Consider the following 15576-nt stretch of genomic DNA (forward strand, 5'->3'; position numbering starts at 1 on the left):
GATGTAAAGCGCCTTGAGTATTAGAAAGGCGCTATATAAATCCCATCCATTATTATTATTATTACACACCTGTTTGTATATGTATATGTGGCTCTAGGTGCCTGTCTGTGTGTGTGTGTGTGTGTGTGTGTTTGTGCGTGTGCACCTGTATATGTGCATGTATGTGTACACATGTATATGTACGTCTAGGTACCTATGTGTGTGCGTATCTGTGGGTCAGTGTCTGTATGTCAGTGTCTTTATATGCATAGGTGTGTGATTGTGTGTATATGTCTTGGTGTGTGTTTGTATAGGTGTGTGTTTGTATATGTGTGTGTGTATGTAGGGCTCGTGTAGGCACGTGGATATGTATTCTTCTGTGTGTCTCTGATTATGTGTAGATGTGTCAATGAATGTATGTGCACGTGTGTGCAAATGCTTGTGTTTCACTGTCTCTGTTTGCTTGTGCCTGAGTGAATATGTCTAAGTGTGAGTGTGTGTGGTGTGTGTGTGTGCGTGCGTGTGCTTGTGTGGATATATAACAGAGCCTGGTGTGCAATCATTTATACTTCGATTCCAATAAAGTCCTCACTCTCTCTAGACCGTATGGTAATCACAGTCACCCCATGTTAGAATTCACACCCAGGCATCACTGTGGAATCATCATTAGGCTCCAGGGATTCCCGGGGAACAAGAAACATAAGTGCATCTTTACTAGGTGTTAAAATAATTAGGATTCATAAAACAGGCAAGTTAAACTTGTTAGACCCTGCATTTTTACTTACAGTGCACAGTCCAAAGCCATTATTAGCCCCAAACCAAATTATCACCATTATTCCATCTCAGTTACAGTCACTGAGGGAGCGCTGATCGTAACAGCATCTCATATTCCGCTTGGGCAGCTTACACCCCAGCGGTATAAACATTGACTACTCTAACTTCAAGTTCCTTGCTTTCCCTCTCTCTCCATCCATCCCTCCCCCTCCGACCAGTCTAACCATTGCTGATTACATTTTATCTCCGTTTGCTTTGTTGTTACCTTCTCCTGGCTAACAATGATCCACGAACTTCATCCCCTTTGATGTCTCATTCTCACACCTTACACTTCCTTATCTCTGTGTCTCCCCCTCCCTTGACTCTCAGTCTGAAGAAGGGTCTCGACCCGAAACGTCACCCATTCCTTTTCTCCAGAGATGCTACCTGCTATCAGTCTGAAGAAGGGTTTCGGCCCGAAACGTTGCCTATCTCCTTCGCTCCATAGATGCTGCTGCACCCGCTGAGTTTCTCCAGCATTTTTGTCTACCTTCGATTTTCCAGCATCTGTAGTTCCTTCTTAACAACATGCTACCTGTCCCGCTGAGTTGCTCCAGCATTTTGTGTCTATCTTCGGCTGATCAGATGAAGTCGACCACAATGTCCTTTGGGATTAAGCCTGTAAATACCGGGATTCACATGCACATGTGTCCAAAGGTTACAATTTCAGTGGCAATAAGTAGAACACAAACTGGTTTGTACGATGTCCACAGACTAAATGAAGCTAATGAGCCTTACTTTACCAGGGCTGCTGTTTTACTGGTTCAGTAAAGACAGACTTTTAAGTAATTATCTGCTTCAAGCGATGATATTAATCTCTGTCGGTGCATAATTCCCAAGGGAATAACATTTACCGCGCTGAGCAGCCTTGCAGGCAAATATTTGGCCAACTGGAGCTTCATCATGATATATGTGGCTGTAAGTGATGCCAAGTACTGGATAGCAGGGAATAGAATGGTTTCGTTAGAATACTTATTTATTTTAGATATGTTATTGTTCATCATCTGGGACCACAGATGGCACAATGGGCTAAGTGTTCGGCTGGCAACCGGAAGGTAGCCGGTTAGAATCCCGCTTGGAGTGCATACTGTCGTTGTGTCCTTGGGCAAGACACTTCACCCACCTTTGCCTGTGTGTGAATGTGTGTGAGTGATTGGTGGTGGTCGGAGGGGCCGTAGGCGCAGAGTGGCAGCCACGCTTCCGTCAGTCTGCCCCAGGGCAGCTGTGGCTACAGAAGTAGCTTACCACCACCGAGTGTGACTGAGGAGTGAATGAATAATGCGATGTAAAGCGCCTTGAGTATTAGAAAGGCGCTATATAAATCCCATCCATTATTATTATCATATTTTCTTTGCTTGAAAGTGGAAATTATACAGTAAAATTCTTGCTGTTTGAAATTCAAGGGTTTTGCAAGTTGCTTGCAAATCCCTATTATGAAAATATCTAAGAAATACTAGTAAAGATTCAATAGAAAATAGACAATAGACAATAGGTTCAGGAGTAGGCCATTTGGCCCTTTGAGCCAGCACCGCCATTCAATGTGATCATGGCTGATCATCCCCAATCAGTACCCCGTTCCTGCCTTCGCCCCATATCCCCTGACTCCGCTATTTTTAAGAGCCCTATCTAGCTCTCTCTTGAAAGCATCCAGAGAACCTGCCTCCACCGCCCTCTGAGGCAGAGAATTCCACAGACTCACCACTCTCTGTGAGAAAAAGTGTTTCCTCGTCTCCGTTCTAAATGGCTTACTCCTTATTCATGACTGCTGAAGAGTAGAAGCCTTAGGGCATCACAGTGGCGGCAGCGTTGGAGTTGCTGCCTTATGCCCCTGTCCCACTTAGGAAACCTGAACGTAAACCTCTGGAGACTTTGCGCCCCACCCAAGGTTTCCGTGCGTTTCCCGGAGGTTTTTGTCAGCCTCCCTACCTGCTTCCACTACCTGCAACCTCCGGCAACCACCTGCAACCTCCGGGAACCGCACGGAAACCTTGGGTGGGGCGCAAAGTCTCCAGAGGTTTCCGTTCAGGTTTCCTAAGTGGGACAGGGGCATTACAGCATTTACAGCACTTACAGCACTTACAGCTCCAGAGACCCGGGCTCAATCCTGGCTACGAGTGCTTGCCTGTACGGAGTTTGTACGTTCTCCCCGTGACCAGCGTGGGTTTCCCCCGAGAACTCCGGTCTCCTCCCACACTCCAAAGACGTACAGGTTTGCGGGTGAATTGGCTCGGTATAAATGTAAAAATTGTCCCAAGTGTGTGTAGGGTGGTGTTAATGTGCGGGGATCGCTGGTCGGAGCGGATTCGATGGGCCTGTTTCCGCGCTGTATCTCTAAGCTAAACTTAATTAAACTAAAAAGCAACCAGGCTATGTAAAGCTGCAATGAATCAGGTTAAAGCCTTATGCTGCATCTCAACAATTATTGCGTAAGTCGGGATGTATCTACTCCTGAAAAGTAGGCTTGCATAATGTAGACTTGAACTGTGTACACCACACAATGTATACCTGTATCGTACACCACACTATATTTGCACTGGATCTACATGCGTACAACGTACACATACAATTGCCAGCAGTTGTGAGAGATCTTTATATTCGCCACAGTATAATTTGTGCAGTTTAGACCTTTGACGCAGTCCAAATGATGAACAGCTAGGCAGTGCCCTACTGTCCTGCTGCAATTTTCAATTGTCATTTCGACAAATTAAAACTCAAAGGCCTTATCAATGAAATGGGCAGTATTGATGAATGCAATTTTCTCAATGTGAATGGAGGTGCAATTTAGATCAGTCACCTTATATGAGGCTGACTCACAGCTATTTTTGAGCTCTTGAATTCTGACAGAAAGCCTGTGGGCTTTTCTTATTTTCCCAGGTTGGTAATAGCGTGTGAACCAAATCCGACAATTCCCACCTTGGCTCCATCTGTCTCTCCACTTTATTCCCCTTCCTTACAGCCCATCACTTTGACCAGACGCTACCTTGATATCCAATCTGAAGAAGGGTCCCGACCTGTTCCTTTTCTCCAGAGATGCTGCCTGGCCCGCTGAGTTACTCCAGTTTTTTGTGTCTATCTTGATATCCTCACCTTTCACACAATGCCCAGTTTGGCATCTGGGTAAAGCATCACCCGTCTGCCAACATCGTGGGCCAGACCTTAAACAATGATGTGCATAGGAAGGAACTGCAGATGCCGGTTTAAACCGAAAATGGACACTTAGTGCTGGAGTAACTCAGCGGATCAGACACTAAAGGGCCTGGCCCACTTGGGCGTCATTTGCGCGTAATTTACGCGACCTCATTTACGCGTCACGACGCACAACGCGTGCATCGTGACGCGCACATGATGTGCGCATGGTGCGCATTACGCGCGCATGGTGCATGGTGATGTAGGTAGTAATGCGTGGTCACGCACGGCGCCCCAGGATTTTGGGATGTACAAAAACATCTGCGTGACGCGCAAATGATGCCCATGTAGGACAGGTCCTTAAGTGCTGGACTAACTCAGCGGGTCAGACACTAAGTGCTGGAGTAACTCAGCGGGTCAGACAGCATCTCTGGAGAAAAGGAATAGGTGGCGTTTTAATACTGAGAGTCAGGGGAAAGGGAAACAAGAAATATAGACGGTGATATAGAGAGACAGATAACAAATAAATGCAAAAAAGTTACGATGATAATGGAGACAGGCCATTGTTTGTTGTGGCCTAGATGAAAACGAGTTGCCGACAACGAGACTCAACAAGAGACTTTGAAGCTGGTGCAACCACTTGGGTGGGGGAGGGGATGGAGAGCGATGGGTTACTTGAATTTAGAGAAATCAATATTCATACTGGGTTGTAAACTTACTGGGGTGTGAGCTGCCCAAGTGAAATGTGAGGTGCTGCTCCTCCAATTTGCGCTGGGCCTCACTCTGACAATGGAGGAGGCCCAGGACAGAAAGGTCAGTGTGGGAATGGGAGGAGGAATTAATGTGTTTGGCAACCGGGAGATCAGGTAGGCCCAGGTGGGCTGAGCAAAGGTGTTCAATGGGGTAAAGGAAGGAGATGGCAAGCTGAGTATTATGGTTTCAAGACAATGACATCTCCCTCAATGGCAGCAACAGAAAGAGCTGCACATCAGCTTCAGGATGAGGGCTGGGTCTGCATCCCGGTTCGCTGGCTTTACCTGACCACGTATCAGCACACACTGCAAGTGGCTCGATTGTAATCACGTATTGTCTTACCGCTGACTGGATAGCGCGCAAACGGAAGCTTTTCACTGTACCTCGATACACGAGGCAAGAAACCAAGCTGTATAAATTCGACCTTGCGGGCTTAAGAAAAGGAACGTGAGATTGCTGAGTGCAATCAGTGCACGAGCATCCCGAGAATAGCACTGCGCACAGTGGGGGAGTCAACGCATGTTGAGGTTTGAACTATAATGAGTTCAACCCACAGGCTCTTGTGCGCTCGGTTCGTCCTGAGCTTTTGACACCTGTGCTTTGTTAAATAATCAGAAATAAGCATGAACCCGTTCACGCTCCAGGTACTCACTGATCGCTTTTCCTCCTGTCTTTGCAGATACCTTATGAATGTAAGCTTTGAGGGAAGAAACCTCTCCTTCAGTGAAGACGGGTACCAGATGCACCCCAAATTAGTAATCATCCTACTGAACAAAGAACGGCTATGGGAAAAGGTAAGGGGCTCAGTGGGGTTTGTATGGCAATGAAGATCATAGATATTCGTGCTGCAAGCCATCTTAGCCATCGTGCCATGATGGAAGCAACCAAGGGTATTTATTATAATCTCATGTACAAACAAAGACACAAAATGCTGGAGTAACTCAGCGGGTCAGGCAGCATCTCTGGAGAAAAAGGACCAGTGACATTTCGGGTCGGGACCCTTCTTTAGACATCTTCGGTCTTCTAGCTGAAGAAGGGTTGCAACCTGAAATAGACTACTATTTGTGGGTGTCAGGGGTTACGGGGTGAAGGCAGGAGAATGGGGTTGAGAGGGAAAGATAGATCAGCCATGATTGAATGGCGGAGTAGACCGAATAGCCTAATGCCCCTGTCCCACTTAGGAAACCTGAACGGAAACCTCTGGAGACTTTGCATCCCACCCAAGGTTTCCGTGCGGTTCCCGGAGGTTGCAGGTGGTTGCCGGAGGTTGCAGGTAGTGGAAGCAGGTAGGGAGACTGACAAAAACCTCCGGGAACCTCCGGGAACTGCACGGAAACCTTGGGTGGGGTGCAAAGGCTCCAGAGGTTTCCGTTCAGGTTTCCTAAGTGGGACAGGGGCATAATTCTGCTCCTATCACTTATGAACATCAACTCATCCTTTCAAACCTGCACCACATTTAAGTCAGTGTGATTATCTGACTGCCCCAGGTCTCGTGTCCCCTATGCTATATCAGTTTCCCATAACTTTCAATTATCTTACTTGTGATGTTCTACATCCATTGGTTTCCCTGCTTGTGAGTTTAGTTTAGTTTAGAGATACAGCACGGAAACAGGCCCTTCGGCCCACCAGCGATCCCCGCACACTAATGCTATCCCACACACACTAGGGACAATTTTTACATTTAAACCAAACCAATTAACCTACAAACCTGTATGTCTTTGGAGCGTGGGAGGAAACCCAAGATCTCGGAGAAAATCCACGCAGGTTCATAGCATCATGTTCGACCCTGACATTGTGGGCCGAAGGGCCTGTTATTGTGTTGTACGGTGCTACGTGTCGGGACGACAGATGGCACAATGGGCTAAGTGTTCGGCTGGCAACCGGAAGGTAGCTGGTTCGAATCCCGCTTGGAGTGCATACTGTCGTTGTGTCGTTGGGCAAGACACTTCACCCACCTTTGCCTGTGTGTGTCCTTGGGCAAGACACTTCACCCACCTTTGCCTGTGTGTGTGGATGTAATTATGTGAAGCACTTTGGGGTCAATGCAAGTTGACTAAAAATGTGCTATATAAATAAAGAAATTTAATTTAATTTTAATTTATGTTCTATAATGGATAAATACAGAGAGGGCATGAATTGCAACTCTGAACCATATTTCGTTTAGTTTAGAGATGCAGTGCGGAAACAGGCCCTTCGGCCCACCGAGTATGTGCCAACCGGCAACCTCCGCACATGAACACCATACTACACACACAGGGGGCAATTTTGCAATTATTCCAAGCCAATTAAACGGCCTGTCCCACTTGGCGATGTTTTCGGCGAATGCCGGCAACATTGACTGACGTATCAGGTCACCGAAAAATTAGCGGCGTGATGCGGCGTGGTGACATATATACGCGCGGCGTTTTTTCAAGTCTCGCAACATTTTTTTTGTCACCGCTGGATTTTGAAATGTTCAAAATCTTTTGGCAACACTGATATGATGCCGGCAGTCACCGAAAAAATTGCCAAGTGGGACAGGCACTTAACTTACAAACCTGCACATGTTGGAGGAAACCGGTGCATCCAGAGAAAACCCACGCATGTCACAGGGAGAACGTACAAACTCCATACAGACAGCACCCGTAGTCAGGTTCTTCTTCTTTCGTGTGGCGTGCACAGCCTAAAGTTGTTGGACAACTTGTTCTATTTGATCTTCCGTTTGTGCACGTCGAGTTGATTGCATTAGTCGAAACAGGGCGGACCACGTGAAGGTTGCAATCTTCACGACAGATGGCACAATGGGCTAAGTGTTCGGCTGGCAACCGGAAGGTAGCCGGTTCGAATCCCGCTTGGAGTGCATACTGTCGTTGTGTCCTTGGGCAAGACACTTCACCCACCTTTGCCTGTGTGTGAATGTGTGTGAATGTGTGTGAGTGATTGGTGGTGGTCGGAGGGGCCGTAGGCGCAGATTGGCAGCCACGCTTCCGTCAGTCTGCCCCAGGGCAGCTGTGGCTACAGAAGTAGCTTACCACCACCGAGTGTGACTGAGGAGTGAATGAATAATGCGATGTAAAGCGCCTTGAGTATTAGAAAGGCGCTATATAAATCCCATCCATTATTATTATTATTATTCTACCCAATAGTCAGGTTCGAACCCGGGTCTCTGGCGCTGTAAGGCAGTAGGTCTACTGTTATAGACCACCATTCTGTGTGCGGCCCAGGGCAGACAGCCCACATGTTCCACTGAGCAAGAAGCAGCTCATACCGTTACCTCCCGTGGTTAACTGACTGGTCTTTCACTTGTGTGCAGGTTGGGACGTGGGAGGCAAAAAGGCTGGCCATGAAGTACCACATCTGGCCCCGGTACTACTTGTTCTCGGAGTCGGAAGAGGAAGACGACCACTTGAGCATCGTCACGTTGGAGGAGGCGCCCTTCGTCATTGTGGAGAACGTGGACTCTCTGAGCGGGACGTGTATGAGGAACACGGTACCCTGCAGGAAGCACGTCAAACCCATGTATGTACCCACCTAGCTGGTCTTGCCTGGGGTGCTAACAGCAGGGTATATTGCTGGGCAGTGGAGGCCAAGTCACTGGTTGGATTTAAGAGTGGAATCAAGGGATATGGGGAGAAGGCAGGCACGGGTTATTGATTGGGGACGATCAGCCATGATCACAATGAATGGCGGTGCTGGCTCGAAGGGCCGAATGGCCTCCTCCTGCACCTATTTTCTATGTTCTATGTTTCTATATGACTGGGTGCACATCGATCATCAATGCAGACACAAGGAACTGCAGATGCTGTATTAGAGAGAAGAAAAGACACAAAGTGCTGGAGTAACTCAGCGGGTCAGGCAACATCTCTGGAGAAGAAGGGTTTCCATTTGAAACATCAAAACATCGCCTATTCCTCTTCACTAGAGATCTTGCCAGGCTTACCCTATGCATATGTGTCTATCTCTGGAGAACATGGATAGGTGATGCTTCGGGATGGGTCCCTTCTTCAGACTCATGGTAGTGAAGGGGGTGGGGGGAGAGAGATAAAGCAGGAAGAGAGGTGGGGTTGGTATGTAGTTTGACAAGTGATAGGTGGATACAGTAGAAGGGGAGGTTGATAGGTAGATAGCTGGACTAAAGCCACAGAAGAAAATACAAAAAGACAAAAGTAAGCATGCAAGTACAGCAGGCAGTGAAGAAAGCGAATGGCATGTTGGCCTTTATAACAAGAGGAGTCAAGTATATGAGCAAAGAGGTCCTTCTGCAGTTGTACAGAGCCCTAGTGAGACCACACCTGGAGTATTGTATGCAGTTTTGGTCCCCTAATTTGAGGAAGGACATTCTTGCTATTGAGGGAGTGCAGCGCAGGTTTACAAGGTTAATTCCCGGGATGGCGGGACTGTCATATGCTGAGAGAATGGAGCAGCTGGGCTTGTACACTCTGGAGTTTAGAAGGATGAGAGGGCATCTCATTGAAACATATAAGATTGTTAAGGACTTGGACACGCTAGAGGCAGGAAACGTGTTCCCGACGTTGGGGGAGTCCAGAACCAGGGGCCACAGTTTAAGAATAAGGAGTAAACCATTTAGAACGGAGACGAGGAAACCCTTTTTCTCACAGAGAGTGGTGAGTCTGTGGAATTCTCTGCCTCAGAGGGCGGTGGATGCTTTCAAGAGAGAGCTAGATAGGGCTCTTAGAAATAGCGGAGTCAGGGGATATGGGGAGAAGGCAGGAACTGGGTACTGATTGGGGATGATCAGCCATGAGCACATTGAATGGCGGTGCTGGCTCGAAGGGCCGAATGGCCTACTCCTGCACCTATTGTCTATTGTCTATTGTGTGAGATGAGAGCGTAAAGAAAGAAGAGGCACGAAATGTGAAGCCAGAGGAGGGAATTTAGATGGAAGAGGATGGGAGAGGAAGAGGCATTGAAGAGTAAGGAACATCTTTTCCTAACTGCGAACCAATCCATTGGCTGCCAGGACCCAATATATTCTTTGAGAGGGAGAAACCTATTTATGTGAAATTATCTTGAAATTGATCCTACGTAAAGATTACTATGATATTTCTGTAGAATAGAGATACCTAATATAGATTATGTCGGGAGAATTGGAATGCGTTTAGATCCCCATTAGATGCTACCCGAAGTGTCTATAAGAAATCCTTATCTCCCCGCAACCGATGAAGATTATCGGTATAAACGGGAGCTCTGAACCTTTTGTGACCCTTGTTTTCCTGTCAGGATTTCAGATTGTGGCATAGCGCCTGGAAGCGAACAGATTGCGGAGGCTTCTGCCCCCAGATTCACTTTAAAGCAGCAGCCACTTAAAGACAGAAAGACCAAATTGCATGAAAGAGTATTATATGGCAACACAAGATACATTTATTTGTCACATGCAGCAGTTGGTACAGTGAAATGTGTGGTCACCATACAAATAAAATAACGCACACAACACTCTCTGGCGCTGTGAGGCAGCAACTCTACCGCTGCACCACGATGTAATTGGGAATTACTGGCTTGGACACGCTAGAGGCACGAAACATGTCCCCGATGTTGGGGGAGACCAGAACCAGGGGCCACACACACAGTTTAAGAATTAGGAGTGAGCCATTTAGAACGGAGACGAGGAAACACTTTTTCTCACAGAGAGTGGTGAGTCTGTGGAATTCTCTGCCTCAGAGGGCGGTGGAGGCGGGTTCTCTGGATGCTTTCGAGAGAGAGATAGATAGGGCTCTTAAAAATAGCGGAGTCAGGGGATATGGGGAGAAGGCAGGAACGGGGTACTGATTGGGGATGATCAGCCATGATCACATTGAATGGCTCGAAGGGCCGAATGGCCTGCTCCTGCACCTATTGTCTATTGATGGAGTCCAACATAAAACATCCCCACACAGCAGAATCAAAGTTGCCCACTGTGAGGGAAGGGCACCAACGTCAGTCATCTTCCTCTGTTGTTCTTGATGAAGTGATAAAGAAAGCACATGGTATAGAGTCATACAGAGTGCAAACAGGCCCTTCGGCCCAACTTGCCCATGCTGACCATCATACCCATGTATCAGATCATGAGAGGAATAGATCGGGTAGATGCACAGAGTCTCTTGCCCAGAGTAGGGGAGTCGTAGACCAGAGGACACAGGTTTAAGGTGAAGGCCAAAAGATTTAATAGGAAACTGAGGGGTAACTTTTTCACACAAAGGATTCCAGCATCTGCACTCTCCGTCTGTTACCTGCGTGTTGGTTGGATCAGCTTTCACCTGATAGCAGGTCGCCACATAAAACTCAGAGGAGAGGAGAAAAAAGTTACCTTACAGGAGGAGAGAACGTTTTGTTAGGTGAAAAGATTTTGAGCATTAAACAATTTTAGACATGGAGGTAGAGGAACTAAAACAGGGTAGTAAATGGTGTGGTCATGGGGAATATGGTGATGATGTAGTGGAGAGGGATTTGCCTTCAGGTAAACTAAGAGGATGGTTCAGTTTAGCTTATTGTCACGTGTACCGAGGAACAGTGAAAATCCTTTGTTGTGTGCTAACCAGTCAGCGAAAAGACAATGCATGATTACAATCGAGCCGTCCACAGTGTACAGATACTTGATAAAGGATCAACGTTTAGTGCAAGGTAAAGGGCCTGTCCCACGAGCATGCGACTCCATGCTGCAAGCGCGACCTAAAGCCCGCAGCCGCCTCGACGCCGTACGCACGGAGGTCGAATGAGTGACGTGAAGTTTGAGCGAAGTCCGACGGGCGTATGGCGTCGAGGCGTTGCCGCGCGGAATTTTTAAACACGGTCAGTTTTTCGGAGCCCCGCTCGATGTCGGGACCAGCTCCGCACAACTCCATACGGCTCCGGCGATCGAAGTGGGACCGGCCCCGCGAGGCCGTACGGCTCAAGCGACCACGTTAGGTCGCGCTCGCCGCATGCAGTCGCATGCTGGTGGGACCGGCCCTTTAGGTCGCGCTTGCCGCATGGAGTCGCATGCTCGTGGGACAGGCCCTTAAAGCCGGTAAAGTCTGATCGAGGATAGTCGTCTTCTTCTTGCGTATGGCGTGCACAGCCTAAAGTTGTAGGACAACTCGTTCTGTTTGATCTTCTGTTTGTGCACGCCAGGTTGATTGCATTCGTCGAAATAGGGTAGGCCACGTGAAGGTTGCAATCTCCCACCCCGAGGATAGTCCAAAGGTCACCAATGAGGATGATAGTAGTTCAGGTCTGCTCCCTAGTTGTGGTGGGATGGTTCAGTTGCCTGATAACAGCTGGGCAGAATCTTTCAGGGGGATTGAAGGGGATCTAAAGGGAACGAAATCTTTCCTGGGAACTTCTACTTTGCTCTTCATTTGTTGTTCTTCATTCCTTGCAGCAATGAGAGCGAAGGAGGGATCTACATCAAGCGATGCTGTAAAGGATTTTGCATTGACATTTTGAAGAAAATTGCCAAGTATGTCAAGTTCACATATGATTTGTATCTGGTGACAAATGGAAAGCACGGGAAGAAAATTAACGGGACGTGGAACGGACTGGTCGGAGAGGTGCGCTCATCACAAACTGGAATTGTCTGAAATGTCATTTAATGTCTGGTCCAAAACTGGCGAGAGCCCGACTAACAGCGTTTCGCCGAAAACCTTCGTTAAGTCCGTCCTGACCTACGCGACCACCCGTTTGCCAAACCCTTCCCATTCAAGAGAGAGTAATGCCCCCTGTCCCACTTAGGGAACCTAAACGGAAACCTGAACGGAGACTTTGCGCCCCACCCAAGGTTTCCGTGCGGTTCCCCGGAGGTTTTTTTGTCAGCCTCCCTACCTGCTTCCACTACCTGCAACCTCCGGCAACCACCTGCAACCTCCGGGAACCGCACGGAAACCTTGGGTGGGGCGCAAAGTCTCCAGAGGTTTCCGTTCAGGTTTCCTAAGTGAGACAGAGGCATAGCAATGGGCTAAGTGTTCGGCTTGTGACTGGAAGGTAGCCGGTTCGAATCCCGCTTGGAGTGCATACTGTCGTTGTGTCCTTGGGCAAGACACTTCACCCACCTTTGCCTGTGTGTGAATGTGTGTGAATGTGTGTGAGTGATTGGTGGTGGTCGGAGGGGCCGTAGGCGCAGATTGGCAGCCACGCTTCCGTCAGTCTGCCCAGGGCAGCTGTGGCTACAGAAGTGGCTTACCACCACCGAGTGTGACTGAGGAGTGAATGAATAATGCGATGTAAAGCGCCTTGAGTATTCTAGAAAGGCGCTATATAAAATCCCATCCATTATTATTATTATTATTATAACTTATTTACTTACATACTTTGGAACGTGGGAGGAAACTCGGAGAAAACCCACGCAGGTCATGGGGAGAATGTACAAACTCGATACAGACAGCACCCGTAGTCGGGATCGAACCCGGGTCTCTGGCGCTGCAAGAGCTGTAACATAGCAACATAGACAATAGGTGCAGGAGTAGGCCATTCGGCCCTTCGAGCCTGCACCGCCATTCAATATGATCATGGCTGATCATCCAACTCAGTATCCTGTACCTGCCTTCTCTCCATACCCCCTGATCCCTTTAGCCACAAGGGCCACATCTAACTCCCTCTTAAATATAGCCAATGAACTGTGGCCTCAACTACATTCTGTGGCAGAGAATTCCACAGATTCACCACTCTCTGTGTGAAAAATGTTTTCCTCATCTCGGTCCTAAAAGACTTCCCTCTTATCCTTAAACTGTGACCCCTTGTTCTGGACTTCCCCAACATCGGGAACAATCTTCCTGCATCTAGCCTGCAAGGCAGCAACTCTACCGCTGCAGCTCAGAGGGTAAGGTGGACATAGAAGCATAGAAACACAGACAATAGGTGCAGTAGTCGGCCATTCGGCCCTTCGAGCCAGCACCGCCATTCAATGTGATCACGGCTGATCATAGGAGACATGACAGAAACAGTCTCATTCTATGTCACCAGGTTGTCCGGAAGCACGCGCACATGGCGGTGGGTTCCCTCACTATCAACGAAGAACGCTCAGAGGTGATCGACTTCTCGGTGCCTTTCATTGAGACTGGGATCAGTGTCATGGTGTCACGGAGCAACGGGACGGTGTCACCCTCCGCATTTCTGGGTAAGTCACGATTTAGGCTATCGAGATAACTTCTCTCAGATCCTTAATCCATTCATTAAAGCCCTTCCGTGTTGCATGAAGTGCCCAGGGTGACATCCCCCACCTGTATGTGGCCTTGGTCGGGTTTAAAGATACAGAAATCTCTGGGTTTATTTTAAGAGAGTACAGATGGAAACAGGCCCTTCGGCCCGCCGAGTCCATGCCGACCATCGATCACCAACCCGTTCACACTAGTTCTATGTAATCTTGGGGCAATTTAAGGGAGGCCAAATAACCTACAAACCTGCATGTCTTTGGTATGCGGGAGGAAGCCAGAGCACCCGTGATGTGATGGGCCGAATGGCCTAATTCTGCTCCTATAACTTATGAACAATAAATTAATAATCAGTGATAACAGGTAACCAGATCATAAGAGTGCTAAACCGGAGACTGTAATGCAACCACAGTGAAGTGCATCGATGCTGAGGTAGGGCGACTGTTAGTGTGCTGCAGTGTTCAAGATCTCGCTAGTAGCTGGGAAGAACCTGACGTTGAGCCTGGAGGTCACAGTTTTCAGGCTCATGTACCTTCTTCTCATTGTCAGAACATCACATCCCCTCAATGCTGTTCACCAGTGGGGTTCCAGCGACGGTGGTGGGCTGTGAGCTTAGTTTACAGATGGAGATACAGTGTGGAAACAGGCCCTTCGGCCAACCGAGTCTGCACCGACCTGCGATCCCCGCGCGCTAACACTATCCTGCGTACACTAGGGACAGTGTACATCAAAGATCCTACAGCGAGCAAGATCGACCACTCGACGAAAAAGACGTAGTACGGCCATGGGCAGATTCGCGGGTGATTTTCGCCCCCATTTCCGTAACCGGATTCCGTCTCTGCGCCAAAGATCCCACAGCGGAGCAAAGATACTAGTGCGCAGACGGAAGCCGGTTACGGAAACATCCTCGTAAAAATCAAAGTTATTTGGTAAAAATCTTCTCATTTTCAGAATTATAAATTATTAACACAAACTGTTCCCCCACAACGTTGATTACACTGCGAGTCGGGTCGGGTCTGGTTACTGAAATGGATGAAAAAAAGGCCCACGTTCCGCTCCGTTGCGTACTACACGTCAGCCCATTGTATTTAGCAGGAGTGGTCTATCTAGCTCCGCTATAGGGTCTTTGGTTTACATTTAACCTACAAGCCTGTACATCTTTGGAGTGTGGGAGGAAACCCAAGTCCTCGGAGAAAACCCACACAGGTTACGGGGAGAACGTACAAACTCCACACAGACAGCACCCGTAGTCAGGACGGAACCCGTGGTCTCTGGCGCTGTGAGGCAGCGACTCTACCACTGCGCCACCGCCAGGCCCAAATAGATAGATAATAAACGGAAATTCAATAAAGAAGGCCTTGCATTGTTAAACAGGACCAACCAGTAATGATCAGTAGCTGGATGAGAGACACTCGGACACGACATCTCGCCTGTGCAAAAACAGGCTCTTCAGCCCATTAATGTGGAAGATGCTGTGGTTATGGACTCTTGCCTCTTTGCTTTGCACAATGCCACAGAGCCCTTCAGCGCTGACGTCTGGGTGATGATGTTCGTGATGCTTCTGATTGTCTCGGCGGTCGCTGTCTTTGTCTTTGAATACTTCAGCCCCGTGGGATACAACCGGTGTCTGGCCGATGGAAGGGGTAAGATGATGCCTTCACACCACAAGCTTTCATCCACTCTTTCACTCAGTACATTAACATCGCCTGGACACGTTACTGAGGTCCTAGGGCTCTGCCAGAAGAGGGTGGGGCTGTGACCTAGTTGGTTGATCCAATAGATAATAGACAATAGGTGCAGGGGT

General features: G+C 48.2%; 1 protein-coding gene across 1 annotated transcript in view; it reads left to right on the plus strand.

Annotated features, from left to right (window-relative positions):
* grin2b (glutamate ionotropic receptor NMDA type subunit 2B) overlaps positions 1 to 15576 on the plus strand; it is a 200878-nt gene that overhangs the window by 167520 nt on the left and 17782 nt on the right. Inside the window, exons 4-8 of the mRNA XM_033013248.1 lie at positions 5351 to 5465; positions 7964 to 8169; positions 12008 to 12176; positions 13585 to 13738; positions 15290 to 15415. Of these exons, the coding sequence (XP_032869139.1) occupies positions 5351 to 5465; positions 7964 to 8169; positions 12008 to 12176; positions 13585 to 13738; positions 15290 to 15415 (770 nt within the window). The remainder of the gene's footprint in view (positions 1 to 5350; positions 5466 to 7963; positions 8170 to 12007; positions 12177 to 13584; positions 13739 to 15289; positions 15416 to 15576) is intronic.

The sequence above is a fragment of the Amblyraja radiata genome, chromosome 38, assembly GCF_010909765.2.
Source record: "Amblyraja radiata isolate CabotCenter1 chromosome 38, sAmbRad1.1.pri, whole genome shotgun sequence".
In the NCBI taxonomy this organism is placed as follows: Eukaryota; Metazoa; Chordata; class Chondrichthyes; order Rajiformes; family Rajidae; genus Amblyraja; species Amblyraja radiata.